Below are 19,127 nucleotides of genomic sequence, written 5' to 3'. Positions count from 1 at the left end.
TTATATTCAGTGGCACAGCCGCAGTCTCGTTCTCTACGCGGCCCTGTTCTTGGCGTTGTTCCGGTTCTTTCTTGTTTTTGTGGTTTGAAGGAAAGCGAAATGAAATTAAGTCTAGTGTGGCTAATGAGCTAGGCAGGGAGCTCACGTGCTTAACAAACAGTGAGCGATAAGGAAATAGAGGGCACAAAAGCGTGTTAAATAGGCAGAGAAAGAGAGCAAAAAATAACAAAACACATGGATACGTCATTCCCATTCGGGGTACTGAAGCCTTTTTTAATATTGCAGTCCGGGCTACAGCCGCTGTGTGAGGCCTGTCGTCTGAAGGTAACGGAGCAGATGGCCGAGTGATCTAATCAGAGAGTTTTCCTTTCCATTTGCGGCTCGCCACCCACGTCACAAACACGTCGCCATGACCCGTTTCTGCGCTGGAGTATAGCCAAAGGTCCCTACGTTGTCTTTCCCTTCGTAGCTTGGCGCCCCTCGCACTCGGTTTAATTTTCGCATGCACGATATATGCTTAGGGTCGTTTCTCCTCGCATACACGCGAACGGTTTGCCCTAGCCATAGGCAGCTGTCCTGCAAAAATATTAGTTTCAAGTATAACCTACGGGTACTGTGCAGCTACTGCGATTTCAAAAGGATGTGACTGGTATTTATTGTTCTTGGCTGATGTAACCTGGGCCATCGTACAGACTCCACGCTTGTATACGGAAAAAGTAACAAAAACATAGCTACTACTCTTAGGGCGAATTACAATTAAACAAATCATCGCAAATGAACAAGGCTTTTACAACTATAATAATAGCACTGGCTTCCATCAAACGTTACGGCTTTCCCCAAACGCCGACTAATTTTGATAATAGACGTATTTAGGGCGCCAGACTTCGCTGTATCGATATACTGTTACCATTTATATGCAAAGCTCTCAAGTGAACTGCTCTCTCGTAACTTTCTTCCAGAGAATGTTACATTGGGTGACCTGCTTGGAGCCATGCCTTACGACAGCGATCTCGTCATTATGAACATGACTGGGTACCAGCTCCGCAACATGTTTGAGTATAGCGTTGCCAACTTCTCCTGGCTTCCAGACCTCAATGGAAAGTTCTTGCAAGTATCAGGTAAACATTTTTTTTATATTTTCCGCGAAATAATTACACACACGAAGTTTTAACTTTTCCTAAATAGTGAGTAACAAGTGAAACATGAAAACGCCAACAGTTATAGAAGGAGCAATGTTTTGATCGAACAGATTTGCGTGGCTACAACGAAACTTACCGGAAAATAGTGGCTTTATAATGCAATCCGTATATTTAGCGAACGTGAAGCATTCTGTACGTCCTCAAACGTTTTAGCCTTCGACAAAAAGCAACAATGGTGCCAATCTGACATCAACGTTTCGATGGATCCCGCATACAAAACTTCTTTCAAGGTCATTTATAGCGCCCCAAGTCACTTTAGCCGCAGGCGCTCAAATGCACGTTTCTTATAGCTTTGCTCGCTCGCGGCATCGACACTGTGTAGAACGTGACGACTAGCCGATGGGAAAGACGCTGCTCCTTCTCAACATGATGGCTCAGCGCAGACTGGTGCGTCTTTGCCTAGTCGATCGGTTCAACGCGAATGAACCGAGTGACCAGGCGAGGGTTTAACGGCTTCTTCGCGAACGCTTGGTCGCTTAGTGTTCGTTCCTCAAAGGTAAATTGTGGACGTGAATGTGGGACATACGGGACATGGGTAGGGCATCGTCCAACTGCTACTGCAGCTTTCAGCACAGTAACCCAGCCAAAAACACTGCTAAAAAATCAATTGCATTGGATTGATTGGAAACGTGATTTAGCGTGGTTGGAGCCTTGGCTGTAATTGGATGTGAACACAGCAAGCCAGATAGCAATCGGTCACCATCACAGTGGACATAGAGAAGTCACACAACGCAACTTTGTGCACCGTAGCGTTGCGCTATGCTGTTCTGTTAGAAAAGTTTCCATTCATTTTACAGCAAAGCTGTATACCTCTAGCCGCCAACGCTTTGATCGCCGTCAGCAGAAACGGTCTTCTTGGGCAAAAACGCCAAGGCGCCAAGGCCTAAGACGAAGAGCGCATGCGTCAGGCTATTCGCGCATACAGCATACAGCTGACCATTCGTTTAAGGCAACCACAAAGCAAGCATCAAAACCACATTATGGATGATAAGGAGCCTCTGATCAATGTGTTCCCGCCCTATGTGTTCCTGGTCAAGATTACGCATGCAGCCTAGGCAGGACCCAGTATTTGCCGCCAAAGAAGACGAGCGTAGTGTCAGTAGAAAAGGTATCAGAGTGCCGCCCCTGCTGCAGGCATTCCAGAACGGCGGCAAATATTTGTTCATCAGTGTTGCCAAATTGCCGCATCTATGGTCTCGAAGCTAACTTCAACCGGGTCGCTTGTTAGCCAAACTAGACAAGATGCAGCAAAACGGCATCTTTAAACAAACTTCTACTGCTGAAAGGCTGTTGCACGCGTTATCTTTGATTCGCATTCGTAACGACGTCAGTCGAGCGCAGCCGGAGATCACGGAGGACAAACTATGCCTGCAAGAGTTGACCGACTCAAACGCCGTAAAAATAAAATGGCGGCGCCCATGAACCGTTGCAGTGTAATCAAATTTCACGTACTGTGAACTGACCAATGATCATGGCAGCGGCTCAGAACAATGGGAGAAAAGAGTGCCGATATTATTCGCCGTTACCTAGTTACACTAGCGGAGCGCAAGCGAGAAGCCCGCCGAGGTGACGAGGAACTTCTATACACTCCTCCATCACTATTTGTAGTAGCTTACAACAGTTTGCTGGACATCAACTTTCACAGGGATGGATGGCAACCATTTTTTTTCATTGACTTGTACCCAATACCTATAAAATTGGCTGTGTCTCAGATTGGCTAGGTCCTATTATGCAAGCAAAGGCAGACAAAAGCAGAGTTTGCCTCCGAGAAATAAGGTTCGGACAGCGTTGTTTATTGCGAGCACTTACTTCGGTCGTTTCGCGAGTTTCCAAAGCCATCGCCTAAGCCAAGGCCTTCATTACCGCCACTAAAGTTCGTCACTGTCCTCTTTCTGCATCCTTCTCCCCACGCTTACGTCGCCGAAGTTCCCGTTCTTCGCTCGTTGATCCTGCCGTTTTGCGCGCTGATACATTTTCACTTTAACTGATACGTTTCCGCTGATACGTTTCCGCTTTAAGTGAAACGGTAGTGTGAAATTTTCGCAGCAAATGGTGCCGGGTGGAGGGGAGGGTTATACGTGTGGTACGAAATATTTATTTGTTTTGATAAAGCAGAGCACAGTATTAAAAAGACGCTGATTGTCTAACCTGCGTAGACGACACCAATTACTGTTTTGGCAAACCATCCACGCCAAATTAGCTGGCTACTGCCAAATCAACCCCGAATAGTTGTGCCAAGAGCAGAGTTATTATGTCCGAGACAATCGCGTGCTTGTAACTGCAATGGCTCATTTGCGGTGCTTGTTCAATAATTGTCTCAAGAGGCTGTGGCGAAATAAGATACTTGTTTTCCCGTAATCAGCATATTGCATATTCGATAATACCTTATTTCGCTAGAACTGACACATGCAAATTCTCTTTATATCCTCCTACAATAGCTGAGTGGAATTCTCTTACAGATCCAGCAACTCGTTCAAAATGGTGTTCGTTGCTACATTTGTTTCACTGCGTTCATGTTCCATTGTATTCCTTGCTTTCAATACTATGTAAATACCCACCCTGCAGGGACCTTGAATGATTGGCAGTATGATTTAAATAAATAAATAATAAAAAACGGCCGCTCCATCGTCTCTGTCGCTCCCTATTGGGCTCAAGAAATGTAGTTTTCGGAACACGTAATAAGATCGTGAATGGGCAGCGTACACACTGTAATAAAAAGGTGCCTTCGGTTTCGTAGCTCTCGCCTAACTTATTCAGGCAGTGAAGCACTCGCCTCCGCGATTTTGAAGGGCTGCACGCGGCGGTACTATTGTGTCTTCGGTTCTCCTACCGTGCACGTATTGCCCGATGAGTCGAGTCCACTGCGTGCCCTGCACTCCCAAGAAAAGAGTTGCGCAATCAGAACGTAGACGTGCAGTACCGGTTCTGCACAAGCCACATCTGCGCAGAACAAATCGGGAACGGTTTCAGTAGGTGAGACGAAATAGAACATACCTGAAATTGGAACGCGAAAACGCAGCGAAATAAGGAATAGGATGACGGGGGAAGCGTTCAGGTAGCAGAAACGCTACCTGGCGCAGCCATCGGCGTTGACTGACCTGGAAAACAAAGATGAATTAGCGTACTCTTGTGCTGACAAAAAGAGAAACACTGAAAAATGTTCTTTGTGCGCGCCGAATAAGTACCAACCTTCAGAAAACTGTTCAGTGCGCGCTGTGTTCCTGTTATCTGATAGCTTATATGCCGCGGTCGTCAGTTGACCGTACAGTACGCAGTGGTGTAGTGAAAACTTATGCATGCCCAAAAAACCCTGATCAGCCCCCCTAATGTAGGACGCCACCCATGTTGCAAGGCAATGCACATCATTCTTTTTGGGCACCCTACAAATAGCACGAACCCGCCGCCTGTGGAGGCGCGGTTGGCCAACCATCGCCGTTTTTGCGGCCGCCAGGAGGTGTCGAAGTTGCGAACATGGAATTTGTGACGTCACAGTGTTTGCATACAGGGCGGGGTCCATTAGGACGGTAAACGTATAGATGCATTTCAAAACTAGAGACGCTAACGTCTACTTCGTTTCTGCAGAATGAAAATCGCCACGGGTTCCAACGTAAACCTTTGAAGTTGCTTCTTTGTATTTTTTGTCTTGTACTGATTTCAGGAGCCCGTGTTGAGTACAACTTCAGCCTGCCGAACGGCTGTCGTGTCATGTCCCTGAAGATCCTGTGTACAAATTGCAGCGTGCCGGTGTATGAAGATGTGAACGATTGTCTAGTCTACAGCATAGTCACAACCTCTTTTATGGCCTACGGTGGAGATGGCTTCAAATTTCAGCCAAATGTTACGAAATATACAGAAGGTGAGTGCTGCCTTCGTCTTTATTGCTTTTTATATGATATAGGTCCCGACAGAAAGACAACCAAACTTGATAAGTTATTGAACGGGAATACTCTGAAAAACAAGCATGAAAAAGTGGAAATGGCGATGTGTTTTACACATAGACGACAAAAATTAGTCGACGAGATGAATAAAACGACGTTTAGTGCAGTGGCGCTCTTGTAGAATTGTGCCCTCGACACGAGAAAAACTGTGCTCTCTCCCGAAAAGCAAAAACAAAGAAAACAGTGGTTGAAATACGCCTCCGCCGTCTCGGTAACCAAACGTAAATGAGACAACAAAAAATGTAATGTGGCCTTCCCTCTTGAAAAAGTGCGCCCAAGAGGATTGTTACTTTCGACACAGAACATTCTAAAGAATTGATTGCCTCTATCAAAACATTTTTATGACAGAATGGTACAGTGGTCTCGTTTTTCTTTTGCTCAACTTGCGATGGTTGCAAGAGGAAATAGAAGTTATGCACCCAGCTAAAGAGATCTTGTCAAGACAGAAAATTGAGGAAAAAGTATGGCAGTTAAGTGTTGGCCAAGAAAATATTCTCTGGTGTGTCATCACCCCTTTGGTAATTTGCTGTGAGCTCGGCGGTATGATTGGACGTTTCTTTTCAACTCTGTCGCGAGCTTCGCCTTTGCAATTTTAATTATTCCTATCCGTGACCAATACCGGTTTCAAGATTTGTTTTTGAATGGTTGGCCTGTGAAACTCATGGCTAGCATTTGAAAAAAGGATCCAGGCAAAATACACCCAAAGTGGCAACATGCGTCCTTATATAGAAAAGACCTCACATAAATGCCGTGCCGTCTTGACATTTGACGAAAAATGAAAAAGTATGAACTTTTCTCGTAAACATAACGTTGCCCATTATTAACTTGTTGGTTTCGAAAGTTCAAAAGTGTTCCGTCAGGAAAAGCAGTCCTTCGTGTTAATGCCGTCAACGTGAAGACAACGTATCCAATCTATCGCGGCGCTATTTAATTCTGTGTGGGCAGCAGCCGCCATTGACCTCTTACCGCAATTGAATTTTTTATTTGCGAAAGCAATGTGACGTTCCGCCGTATTTAAACTGAGAAATATAGAACCAACATATTGCGGAAGACATGCTTTTTCGTGAAGCTTCAACTTTCGAGGAATTGGATTGTGATCAATATCAAGATATCTCTCACGTGCAAGGTTGCAAAGTTTGCAGATCCACCAGTTCAGATTTCTTCTCTTGGGCAGCAAAGTGAGGAGCCTTTAATGACAAACCAACGCCGCCTGTATAATCCTTGCCTATCACGTGAGCGAAAAATTGCCAAACAGCCACTCTCCTGTTGCTCTCTCCTAACTTTCCCCGCTCCGTAGCCTTCCTACGTGCTTTCCTGTCCGCCAGCCAGCGCTGCTTCTCGGACACTATGCCAATTGTTGACGGTTCGTCTAGCGTTCCCCGGGCGGCGCTCCCATGCCTTCGAGGCAAGCTGACAGACACACGCTGTAAGGTGGGTGCAGTGTTCGCGACTCGTGAGCAGTGATGTAAGGCGGGACGTCCGCCGGCGCGCGCCACATAGCGGATGAGTGCCTGAACTAAGCGTCCCTACCGCTCCCATTTGAAAGCGGACAACGCATTAGGCAATGCTTATACAGACGGCGCTGGACAAGCCTATTGCACAGAGACAACCCGCTCATGACTCGTCGTGGTTTCAGAGGCTAGTTTTACATTATCACCGTAAGATAAAATCACTGAGTAATCTTTAGACTGGCGTAATAACACGCCTGATGCTTCAGTGATTCGTGTTGGTTTGCATTCACCATCCATAAAATAAGTTGAGGAGCCCTGAACCTAACGAACAATTAAAGAAGTTAAAAGTAGATACCAGGTAATCGGTGATTGTTCCGCCTAATCTTTGGTAATGTCATTCATGACGCTGCAGTCATAAAAAAAGGAAACAAAAGCAAGGAAGAGATTTTGGAAGCCATCGTGATTGTAGAAGCTAAGGACCGTGGGTACGCTTACCGTCCATAGCCTATGCAAAGGGTTTTCGTACAGCATATGACCATTTTTTTCAATCCCCTTCCAGCATGCGCAGCGAACATTCACGTAAATATCTGTGTTCTCATTCTATTTTTTTCTTTGCCGCTGTTTTTGCGGACGTTGGAGCTGCTTTCAACCCCTATATATGATAGCAGCGCAGAAAAACCAAATCCCAAAAACAAGTCGGTTGCTACAAATTCTGTAGCGGTTCCTCAATATTTGCTTTAAATATACAACTGTGCCATTTTTATTCATAGGCGGGATGAAATGCCATAAAAAGTTTTTTCTTCGTTTAACATGCAGCCTTAATAGAAACATGAAAAAAAAATGTAGTGTATTAGTTAGTGATCGACTCCAACGTGCGTCTTGCGAGGAGTCTATAATTATAGTTATGATTGCGGTCTTTTGTAGACTGCTTGGTCAGGCAACTACCCGCTTGCAGTGGGTTAAAAACATGACAAGAACTCGGATTACTTCACATGCCAGTTAGGTATTGCTACTCGGGCCTTGATTACGCTGCTGATAAACTAACATATAAATGTTCATCCATCTATTTCTCGACCTTCGCTCGCCAGATCACTAACGGAATAACTCCGGTACTACACCGCACCAGACGCTTTCTACTCGCAGTCGAATGTCACACGCTCAAGGTATTTTTCAACTGATGCACCGTTATTGGGAACTGTGACCCACAATATTCGTCAGCGAAACCCTCTAGAACAGCTTTGCGAGAAGCACAGTCATGCGGGAGGCGCACTTCAGGCTAGCGAATACCTCTCTTAAAAAAATGTATGTGTTGCTTCCATAGAATAGCTCATGCGAGAGAAAAATTCCTAACCTCCTTCGCTGCCATCTCCACAGTGGAGGTAGGTTTTTACACGGTTGTGACGGGCCGGGCAAATAAAAACTAGGTGCTAAGCCAGCACGTTGTCTCATTAAGAGCATCTGAATATCGAAGGTTAAGTGAATCACTCATTTTCCTCACCTGATATTATGTTCAACGATAGGACGAAGCGTGAGCGCATCGAATTCTAAGTAACACATTTATTATTGTACGCGCGCCTGAAAATAGGCAAGGAGTTAGAATAATTGGAGATTTCGTCCTAGATACATTTCTCATATCTATAGTTTGAGTTTTGGAGGGGTATAAACCGTCGTCGCAGAACAGAATAGGGACCTGAACAGTTGCTTATGAATAATGCAAATAAGAACTCCGTGAGGGGTCAATGTGCGCTTTGTCCAGATTTCGAAGCATATCGAAAAAGGAGCGTTGTGACCATGACTTTTAAACGGAGAAACAGTTTGACTCTATTAGACCATTGGCCCCAGAAAATATTATCCGGAACAATAATAAGGGGCCCGATGGTTCAGGAAACCAGCGTTATTAATTGCCAGCACGGCACTGCGCACCAAATATAGAATTTATTTTTTAAAAGTAATTGTTTCAGAAGTAGTGCCCGAGCTTACTTTCGGTACAGCAGTGGTGTGGTCACTGCGCGCAACGCGTTGTGCCACATTCTCTGATAATATTGCGGTTTCTCTGTATGCACCCCCGCCCTTTCCGCTCCCGAAACAGTGTTAAATACTGGCGCTCTTGATTTTTCCAGAAGTTGATGGCAACGCGCTTACGGGATTTGGTTTTACAATATGAAAAATATCTTTTTGCTGGCTCCTTCCTGTGCTCCTGGTTTTCTCTTGCAAATATGATTACTTGCGGTAAAAGAATGAATGAATGAACGCATGCTTAGTGAAAGAAATAGAGAGGGACACAAGGCTCCAAGTGGATTAACCCAAAGTACATAGTTCCGATGTTTAGTCAATTTCAAAATCACAAATGGACGAAACGCTGGCTTTCAAAATCGCGAACCTTCAGTACGGGTTAGGAAGGGTGGTTACGCGACGGACATTAAGGTCTATCAGGTGTACGGTAACTGACAAGTATTGCCTAATTTTAAGCGCCTAGTCGGGGGTCTGTGACCTTCCCTGTAATCTGGACACATGGGCGTTTCTAGTTATCGCCGTCCCCACAGAAACGCTAACCGCGTCCGGTATCGCACTCGCGTTCGCGGCCTAAGTACAACGATGTTTCAGACACTCCGCCACTGCGGTGAGTATGCGGTTATTTCTTATATGGTAAATATCTATTGCAGCTATCTATTTGTTTGCATACATTGAGACAACTGTATCTCAGGCACAAAATTCAAAACAAGGGGTTGGTGGTGAAAAAAATTCCCCGCATTTCCCCGAGGGGAAGAATGTGAAAGTGCGAATGCACGAGTTGAATTTGCGCGGTTCGGTAATGTTCGCGAAAAAGAGATCACACACACACACACACACAACTACAAAGAAAGAAAGATGCATTTATTCACAGACACCTATTTGTGTTGTCTTTGTACTTGCTAGAGCGGATCTCAGCTTTGAAATTTCGTGTCAGTACTCCTTTAAGCAGGTGCATTAGCCCTTCTCACGCCCGATTCTTGGCCAATCCCCCACGTGGGTATGTGCCATGTCAGCGGCCAGGCAGCGCGCGCCCATCTCCCCCCGTTGCAAAGGAAGACGAGGAGATTCCTGGCCAATCCCCCACGTGGGTATGTGCCATGTCAGCGGCCAGGCAGCGCGCGCCCATCTCCCCCCGTTGCCAAGGAAGACGAGGAGATTCCTGGCCAATCCCCCACGTGGGTATGTGCCATGTCAGCGGCCAGGCAGCGCGCGCCCATCTCCACGTGCGCGGACATCGCCGGTGGACGCAGGTTCAGGGTCGCATAAGAAGTGCATTGCACTTAAAAAATTGGCGAAGCTTGCACTAGTGGTGCAAGGCTCTAGAAAGAGCAGAGATGGCGGTCCCTCTCCCTTCGTTGAAGACCCGGCTGTTGCACCTCGCATTTACTTTCGAACTCGCCGCTACAAATTCTTCATGACTGGCAGGCCCGGATCGTTTTATGCGCAGGCTTTCACATCTCTCCCAAAGCGAACCACATTAGCACGCACTAGAACCCGCTGCCGAGTCCCAAGCCAGCGCCCGTGCTACGAGCCCAAATAATATGCTGTGCGCCCGGAATGTAATGGTAGCTCAATTGGGTAGTCGTTGGTTTTATAACCTGGGGGAACCAGGTTTGATTCGCTTTGCGTGTTATTTTTGCCCGCCGCTGGAAACCCCGCACCCATCGGGCCTTTGTGGTGGCCCAGTGATTGGGCTGCCGGTTGCACGGCGTAAAGGTGCCGGGTAAGATTACCGGGGCCTCCCTAACCACACTTTTTTAAAGACGGTAGTCTTTCTTGGGCTACTTAAACCCAGCAATTTTGCTCTGTCTGTCGGTGTGTCTGTGACTTTTTTTTCTTAATTGCTGTTTTCGGTACACACTATACGAACGAAAAAAATGATTACAAAGCGTAAAAAGACACTAGCACGTCACTTGCTAGTGTACGATTGTTACAAAGGCCGAAGCCATGCTGCACTTTCCAACACATTTAACCAGTCAGGTGGAGAAGGTTGGGCTTTATGCACTAAGATCTCCCGTCCACTCTGGCAGAACAATTCTCTCCTCGGCCCCACATCAGCATTATTATGGCGAACTGCCATTCAATATTTCCGTATACTTTGCAGGGGATTCAGCCACTCGGCCAAAGTAAAATGTACACTGCGCAATAGTCTTATATATACTCACAGCCAAATGTGAGCATATCATCATCATCATCACCAGTTTATCTGCGCCCACTGTAGAACAAAGGCCTCTCCCATTATTCTCCAATTACCTCGGTCCTGTGCCAACTATGACCAAGTTATCCCCGCAAACTTCTTGATCTCATCTGCCCATCTAACTTTCTGCCGCCCCCTGCAACGCTTGCCTTCTCTAGGGATCCACTCTGCTACCCTTAATGACCAGCAGTTATCTTGCCTTCGCATTACATGCCCTGCCCACGTCCATTTCTTCTTCTTAATTTCTACTAATATGTCTTTAAGACCAGTTTGCTCCCTGACCCACTCCGCTCTCTTCTTGTCCCTTAATGTTACACCTATCATTTTCCGCTCCATTGCCCACTGAGTCGTTCTCAATTTAAGTTGAACCCTCTTAGTGAGCCTCCAAGTTTCTGCCCCGTAGGTGAGTACCGGTAAGATGCAGCTGTCAAACACTTTCCTCTTCAGCGACAATGGTAGTCTGCTATTCATTATCTGAGAATGTCCGCCATATGCGCCCCACCTCATTCTGATCCTTCTAATTATCTCTGCCTCATGGTTGGGATCTGCGGTCACAACTTGGCCTAAGTACATATATTCGCTTACCACTTCCCCTGCCTCGCCACCTATCTCAAACCGCTGTGCTGTCCCTAGGTTATTCATCATTACTTTAGTTTTCTGGATATTAATTTTCAGGCCCACGGTTCTACTCTGTTCGCCCAGTGCGGAAAGCATGCTTTGCAATTCTTCCCCCGAGTTACTTAGCAAGGCAACGTCATCAGCAAATCTGAGGTTACTGAGGTATTCTCCAATAACCCTTACTCCCACACGTTCCCAATCGAATGTTCTGAATACTTCTTGTAAACATGCTGTGAATAACATTGGAGAGAATGTATCTCCTTTTCTGACACCGTTCCTTATAGGTATTTTACTGCTGTCTCTATGGAGGAGGATGGTAGCTGTAGACCCACTGTAGATATCCTCTAGTATTCTTACATAATGCTCATCTACCCCCTGTTTCCGTAATGCCTGAATGACTGCTAGGGTTTCGACCGAGTCAAATGCGTTCTCATATTCTATGAAGGCTATATATATGGGTTCAGTATACTCAGCGCACTTCTCTATCACCTGATTGATCGTGTGAATATGTCCATTGTTGAATAACCTTTCCGGAAACCTGCTTGTTCTTTAGGTTGACTGAAATCTAAGGTTGCAGAAATTCGGTTAGCTATTACCTTGGTAAATACCTTGTAGACGACTGACAGTAAGCTGATCGGCCTGTAATTTTTCAAGTCCTTCATGTCGCCTTTCTTATGGATTAGGATGATGTTCGCGTTCTTACAAGATTCGGTACCATTGCGGTCATTAGGCATTGCGTATACAGGGTTGCCAGTTTTCCAAGTACAATTTCTCCGCCATCCTCCAAGAGGTCTGCTGTTATCCGATCCTCACCAGGTGCTTTGCCCCCTTTCATTTCTTTCAAAGCCTTCCTCACTTCTTCGGTCGTTACTGGTGGGATGTCTATCTTCTCTGAACTACTGTCTCGTTCGGCATTATCCTGGATGTCCCGGCTACTGCGCAGATCCCTATAGAACTCCACGGCCTCTGTGACTATTTTATCCCTATTTGTGATGACATTGCCTTGCTTATCCTTAAGTGCATACATCTGATTTTTTTCCCACGCCAAGACGTCTCTTCACTGCTTTCAGACTACCTCCGTTCTTTACAGCGTATTCGATCCTCTCTATATTATACTTCCGTATGTCAGCTTTCTTACACTTATTGGTTAACTTCGAGAGCTCCGCTAGTTCTATTCTGTCAGCTTCGGTAGAGATTGTCATGGTTTGCGTTTCCTGATTAGATCTTTCGTCTCCTGTGAAAGTTTACCAGTATCCTGTCTAGCCATAGGGCCCCCGACTTCTACTGCACACTCCGTGATTACGCGTGTAAGGTTGTCGCTGGCTTCCTGTGTCGTATATCCTGTGAGCATATAAGCCCGGTTGATATGTTCATACTTGTCAACTTTGTGAAATATAACGACATTATACAATGTAAGACCGAAAATTAATACCCAAGGGATATTTACATTGTTTCTGTATTAACTAATTCACGGATGCATGGTTTTTCGATAGCAAATGATATTCTACATCTACTGCCGAAAACCACCGCCTGCTGTTGCCCGCGCCACTTCTTGGCGGCATATGAGAAATCATGTGCCAACAGCAACGAAAGGTTCCACTAGCTAGGTTAGGTTTCTGCTTGAAACGCACGTGGAGCACGACAAGGCGGTACTATAAACCTCGAAGTCGGCCGCCTCGATTCACGCGCGTCTCCGCCGTACTGCAGCTCTGGCATCGAGGAACCCCACCTGTCGCAGTGGAACGCGGTAAATTCAAATCGCCTTGAGTGAACCTTTATTGTGTTTACCTTGGGATGAGCGCGACGGAACAGGAACAGCATGAGAGGCAAGCAAAGGGGAGCATTTCCTTGGCAAATGTCTGCAAAGACTATCGTCTTTTGACGAAATTTGCAACGAGAGGAGCAGATACGGGGCCAATTCTTTCTTGAGGCTTCGATGGTTTTTGGCCCGACGGATGGACAAAGTTCGGTCTAGACAATTCTGCCACTAAATGTTTTATTTCAGCCTGGTGATGTGGGATTGCTTCATTCGAAGAGACCGTGGGGTACCGTGCTTTAAGCGCTGGTCATCAGTTTCTCCCGCAGCTCAGAGATAACAAACGGAGTACATTAAGGTGGGAGGACTGGGTGAAGTTTCAGGACCGACAGCGCTGTCTTGTCTCGTTTCAACCTATCGATGTTTCCTTAAACTACATCACACCAACTAACGAAAGCGTTGCGCTGCTGAGCACGAGGTCGTGGGTTCGATTCCCGGCCGCGGCGGCCGCTTTTCTGATGGAGGTGAAAAGCAAAAACGCCCGTGTGTACGAGATTTCGGCGCATGATAAAGATCCCCAGGTGGTCAAAATTAATCCGGAGCCCTCCACTACGGCGCGCCTCATCGCCTGCGTTGCGTCGGCGCGTTAAACCCTACAATCAATCAACTAACGAAAGCTTGAATCATCGTATACAGCCGGTCCCAGATATATCGAACTCTAAGGGATCGCGAAATATTTCGATATATCGATATTTCGCAATATAAAATATGCCCATCTAGAGCTTGTCTAAAAAATCTCCCACCTCCCCTCGCGGTAACCCCTGTGTAGATGCGACGCATAGGGGGTTCATGTTGCAGAGTTGGACAGCGGAGGAACGGCACTGGAACGATGGAGCAGAGCGGCGCAGGCACCGCGTTTTATAGCGCGCATAACGGTGAGGGGACGCGCCGGCGCCAGTGCGTCTGCAGCGGCTATGACGCAACACAATCCAACACAATCCACTTTAATCCAAATCCAATCCAAATCCAATCCAAATCCAATCCAAATCCAATCCAATGCAATCCAAGCCAAGCCAAGCCAATCCAAGCCAACCCAATCGAATCGAATCCAATGCCCCTCGCGAGAGAGTGTTCGCTATCGGAGAGGAGAGGGGGTGAGCGGCGGAGAGCGCAGCTGGCGCGGCGACGAGAATGGGGGAGGGGCGGACGCCGACGACGACAACGCCGGATGCAGGGACAAGGCGGGTGAATGAGATGCCTTGCATCTAAAAACCTCGCACAGCACTGAGAGCTTTGAGAGATGGCGAAAAGCGCTAGCTTCCCAATTTGCTCTTCAAAGTACAAAAAATATGAAAGAACGCGACGACCACAGAGCTTTATTCAGCACGAAAAAAGTCCGTGAGCTTCGCTTGCTTTATCTTCTCGTCATGAAGTTCACCAAGCTATCTTCAGCCAAGCCAGTCGCCGTCTACTGCGCCGCCATGGCCACGAAATACGCTGAATGCAGTAGCAAGCTCGGCTTCCGTAAGCGGTTCGGAATAGCGTCACTTAATAAGCTCCGCTTAAGAGTACCGCCACTTCGTGCACCCGGAAGCGTCTGGGGGCCATTTTGTTTCTGGCTTGCAGTGTTGCCCCCTCTCCCAATGAAACCGCCGCTGGTTGTGGGTTGTGACGGGCGGAGTGTGACCAGCCGCTCTAGCGTCCGCGCAGCAGAGAGAGAGAGAGAGAGAGAGGAAGTGAGAGAGGCACCTAGAAACAAAATGGCTGCGCCCATACGCAAACAAATATCACGTGGTGCCGACCGACCAATGAAAATCGTGGTGGCACATGGCAATGGGAGAAAAGAGTGCCAATACTCTGAAAGCCTTTATTTAGTGACGCTAGTTGGGAACATCGTCGGCCTCGCTAGTAAGGACCAATTTTTCTGTAACGGCGATCCGCACCGCGATCGCTTCATCGTCGCGATCCACCACACTTTGCACGTCGTCATCAACAGTTACGAACTTACATGCTGTTGCGGCCCCGGGTTTTCGCAATGGAATGATGACAGCTTTCTGTTAATTCACTCTCAAGGCACTCAATTCCGTGGTCTTTTGTATCCGAACGCCTCTCGTCTGGAGCCGCCACGAAGCTGCTTTGCTGAACCACTGCAGGAACACGCACACGACACGCTCCTGGACGGCCGCACTGCGCTGCCTTTGCCTTACGTCAGCTTGCTGCGCAGTTTCGTGCCCGAACGGGCTGCGAAGAATTTCGAATTTCAAATGCCGCTACAACCGACGACTACTTCTCACTTGCCTCCACTCCGTCTGATGATGTCCGCCTTCATCGCTAAATCCAAATTCTTATGTTCTTTTCGCGACCATGTCTCCGGAGACAAGCCGCCGAGAAAAAAACAAGGACGCAACACGCTGCACCAGTCTCCATGCCAGCAGAGCCGCCGCTGGGTCACAACATCGAGCTTCTCTGTATGGGTCACAGGCGTCTGGTCGGTATCCCCTTCCCCTTTCATATCCAATCACACTTTGCGTTCTCGTTGTCATGAGGGTACCCCACGCTAGTGTGTCGAGCAGGTGGAGCAGGTGTTGAAGGCATACAGTTATTTGTAAGTACTGGGGGCGCCAAAGTGACGCGACGCGCGATAAGTAATCGTCATCGCCCACAACTCCATCAGGAGAAGCACATGTCAGGGGCACTTGCGGCGCGGCATTCAATATATGGAATGTGACGGTGAACGGTAGTTCGATACACACGTACGAAAGTGCTATACTTTTGCATAGGATTTCGAAGGTGCTGGTTAGTTTGTTTGAGATATGCAATAATTCGATATATCCGGGTTCGATATATCCGGGATTGACTGTATTTACCGTTTCTGTGTTGGAGATAACCAAGTTCAAAAAGATTTGGTAGAGGAGAATCATGGCAGTTCAACGTGCCTCTTCAAACAGATAATGCAGCTTTGGCTTACCAGTTTTCAGCATGGGCGGCAAATTTTAAACTTTAGTGGAATGACACGATATGGCTCTGCTGACGACCCATTTTTTTCCTTCTAACTGTCGCGCCCGACTTGGTTTGTGTACTAATTGCAGAATTTGCATTGGTAAGATAGCCGTTATACTCCACGACGTGGCTTGTGGTGTCTCTGGTGAATTAAAATTTCTTCCGGCACGTATTTCTTATTTGTTCACCATGTAATTCCCTATATTTCAGGGGTCAGTGCTGTGGACGTTTTTGTGAAGTACTTCGGAAAGATGTCCCCGATCAAGACACCCGAAGAAGAGAGGGTAATCGTACATAATCTTCCGCCACGGCCAAACATTACAGATGCTTCAGCCCCGACGCCCCCTGCAGGCACGCCAGGAGTCATGGCCCGTGCGGACTGGAGGTCAATGCGTCGAAACTTTTTGTGGTGATGCAGAGGATGGTATTCTGCCGAGAGTAGCTGTTTTCAATAAAAAAGGTCTGCTCTGTAAACAAAACCACGAACAGGAGGAGGAGGAAACAACTTTATTGAGACCTGCAGATGAGACGTGGCCTAAACGTCGCGTCGGTCTGCCGCACGTCACCTGCTACCTCTTCATGCTGAACCTCCGAAGGAGGTAGCACTTTCGGGTCGCTGGCGTTCGATGGCAGCCAACACCTGCTGGACGGCCAGAAATTGGATGTTGTAGTCCTTGCTTCTCGCCGCGTCCATAAATTGCGGCGGGATCACTGTGGCTGCGTTGGCCTTGCTTGGATTCACTTCGCAGTTCCATAGGATATGAGCCGCAGTGGCTCTCTCCTTCTTACACAATACACAGTTATCACTTACATACACGTCAGGGCACATGTGCTTGGGTAACACCGGGGTTAATAGCGAGTTCGTTTGTAGCTGTCTAAATGTCACTGATTCTTCTCTTGTCAATTTTGGGTGAGGTGGCGGGAGAGTCCGGCGATTAATGCGGTACCACTCGAGGATGTCCCCTTATGTGATGAGTGGCTCCGTCTCCACAGGCTGGGTCGAATTAGGGGAGGAGGCCGGACTATCAAGTGCGCCGCGGCAGGTGAGCGCGTGCGCTGCCCGGTTGGCCTCCTCGTTCCTGTTGTCATGCCCTTCGCGGAGACCCAGGGGGCCCACATGCGCTGGGAACCACCGTAGAGTTATTGGCATCGTCCGGGGGGGTAGGGCACCGCACACCCTCACTGCACCGGGGGACACATGGTTCGTGGCATAGCTCAGTATTGCGGGTCTTGAGTCACTAAGCACTGTAGTGTACTTTGGGTTCGTGATGACTAGCGCGATGGCTAGCTCTTCTGCGTGGTGGGCGTCTCGGGCTGTGAAACTTCCTGCAGTGTACGTCTCTCCTGACGCGGCTGCTATCACTACCGCGGCGTAGGTATTAGGTCGGTTGGGATACTTCGCGGCGTCAACGTAGTAAGCGCCGGTGTCTGCAGCGTGTGTAGCGGTAAGCGCCTTCGCCCTGGCGAGTCGGCGTTCTTGATTATGCTCCGGGTGCATATGTCGGGGAACCGGAGGCACGTGGAGGCTGCGCAGTAGGCTCTGTGGCAGGGATAACGGGACGTTGTTGTCCTGTGATTCTTGCCTGTGGTAGCCAATGCGCTGCAAGATGTAGCGTCCAGTGCGGGTCTGTGACAGTCTCGTGAACTGTGCCATGCGCTGGGCTTCGGCCATTTCGTCCAGGGTGTTATGAACGCCCAGTTCGAGGAGCTTGTCTGTGTTGGTGTGTAGGTAGAGGCCGAGTGCCGCCTTGTATGCCTTGCGGATGATGATGTTGAGCTTTTGGCGCTCGACGGCCTTCCAATTGTGAAAGGCTGCCACATAGGCAATGTGACTGATTGCAAACGATTGTATTAATCTGAGAAGGCTAGCCTCCCTCATGCCTGCATGGCGCGTGGACACCCTCCTTATAAGTCTGGTGGCTGCGGCGACTTTGGTTTCCAACTTGCTGATGGCGAGGCCGTTCTGTCTGAGCGCATCTAGGTGGAGGCGTAGTACACGCAGGGTCTTTACGTGTGGGATTGTGGTTCCGTCTCTTGTTCTAAGGGTGATGTTTGCCGCCGTGGAGGTACGGGTCCGGCGCTCGTGAGGAGGTAGGATTAGAAGCTCAGACTTGGTCGGGGAGCATATTAGGCCAGTGCTCTGAAGCCGGTCCTCGATAACGTTAATCGCTTGTTGTAATGTAGCTTCAATGTGGCCGTCGCTGCCTCCCGTCACCCATAGGGTGATATCGCCGGCGTAGATGGTGTGCCTGACGTCGGGGAGGCTAGCAAGATGGTTAGCCACATCAATCATTATTACGTTGTATAGCATGGGGGGATCACCGACCCCTGCGGTGTCCCAATGCTGCCCAGTGATTTTGAGGGGAGCTGTATATCCCCGGCATGGATAGTTGTGGTTCGGTCGGACAAGAAGTCTTTGACGTACGAGAAGGTACGCCGTCCCATGTTGAGGCGGGATATCTGCTCTAGGATGGCTGAATGACGGACTCGATCAAAGGCGCTTTGAAGGTCCAGGCCCAGAATCGCTCGGTTGTCGAGGGTGCGAGTCGGCTGGTCGACGACTTCGTGTTTGAGTAACAGCATGGCATCCTGAGTTCCTAATTTCGCCCGGAAGCCGAGAATCGTGTTCGGGTATAGCTCTTCGCTTTCCAAGTATAGCTGCCACCGGTTGAGCAGTACATGCTCAAGGACTTTGCCCATGCAGGATGTGAGTGAGATGGGGCGCAGATTGTCTATGTGAGGAGGCTTCCCAGGTTTAGGTATTAGGACTGTTTTCGCCTCCTTCCAGCGTTCTGGTAGTCTACCGCCACGCCAGCACTCGTTGTAGAAACGTGTGAGAGCGGAGACGGCCGCATCATTTAGGTTTCGGAGAGCTTTGTTCGACGTCCTGTCGGGTCCTGCTGCCGATCTACAGTTGATTGTTTGTAATACTGCCCTGACTTCCCACTCTTCAAT

The 19,127-nt window shown here is 48.1% G+C and overlaps 1 protein-coding gene across 1 annotated transcript in view; it reads left to right on the top strand.

The window, feature by feature from the left end:
• Window positions 1-16,632, top strand: part of LOC144138703 (protein 5NUC-like) — a 52,690-nt gene extending 36,058 nt beyond the window's left edge. The window contains exons 7-9 of the mRNA XM_077671103.1: window positions 960-1,118; window positions 4,858-5,055; window positions 16,383-16,632. Of these exons, the coding sequence (XP_077527229.1) occupies window positions 960-1,118; window positions 4,858-5,055; window positions 16,383-16,585 (560 nt within the window). The 3' untranslated portion in view covers window positions 16,586-16,632. The remainder of the gene's footprint in view (window positions 1-959; window positions 1,119-4,857; window positions 5,056-16,382) is intronic.
• Window positions 16,633-19,127: the final 2,495 nt, after the last annotated feature.

This window comes from Haemaphysalis longicornis, unplaced genomic scaffold (genome assembly GCF_048455015.1).
Source record: "Haemaphysalis longicornis isolate Haplotype H1 unplaced genomic scaffold, Haemaphysalis longicornis Haplotype H1 scaffold_5, whole genome shotgun sequence".
Taxonomy (NCBI): Eukaryota; Metazoa; Arthropoda; class Arachnida; order Ixodida; family Ixodidae; genus Haemaphysalis; species Haemaphysalis longicornis.
This window is presented reverse-complemented; position numbering and strand designations above follow the sequence as displayed.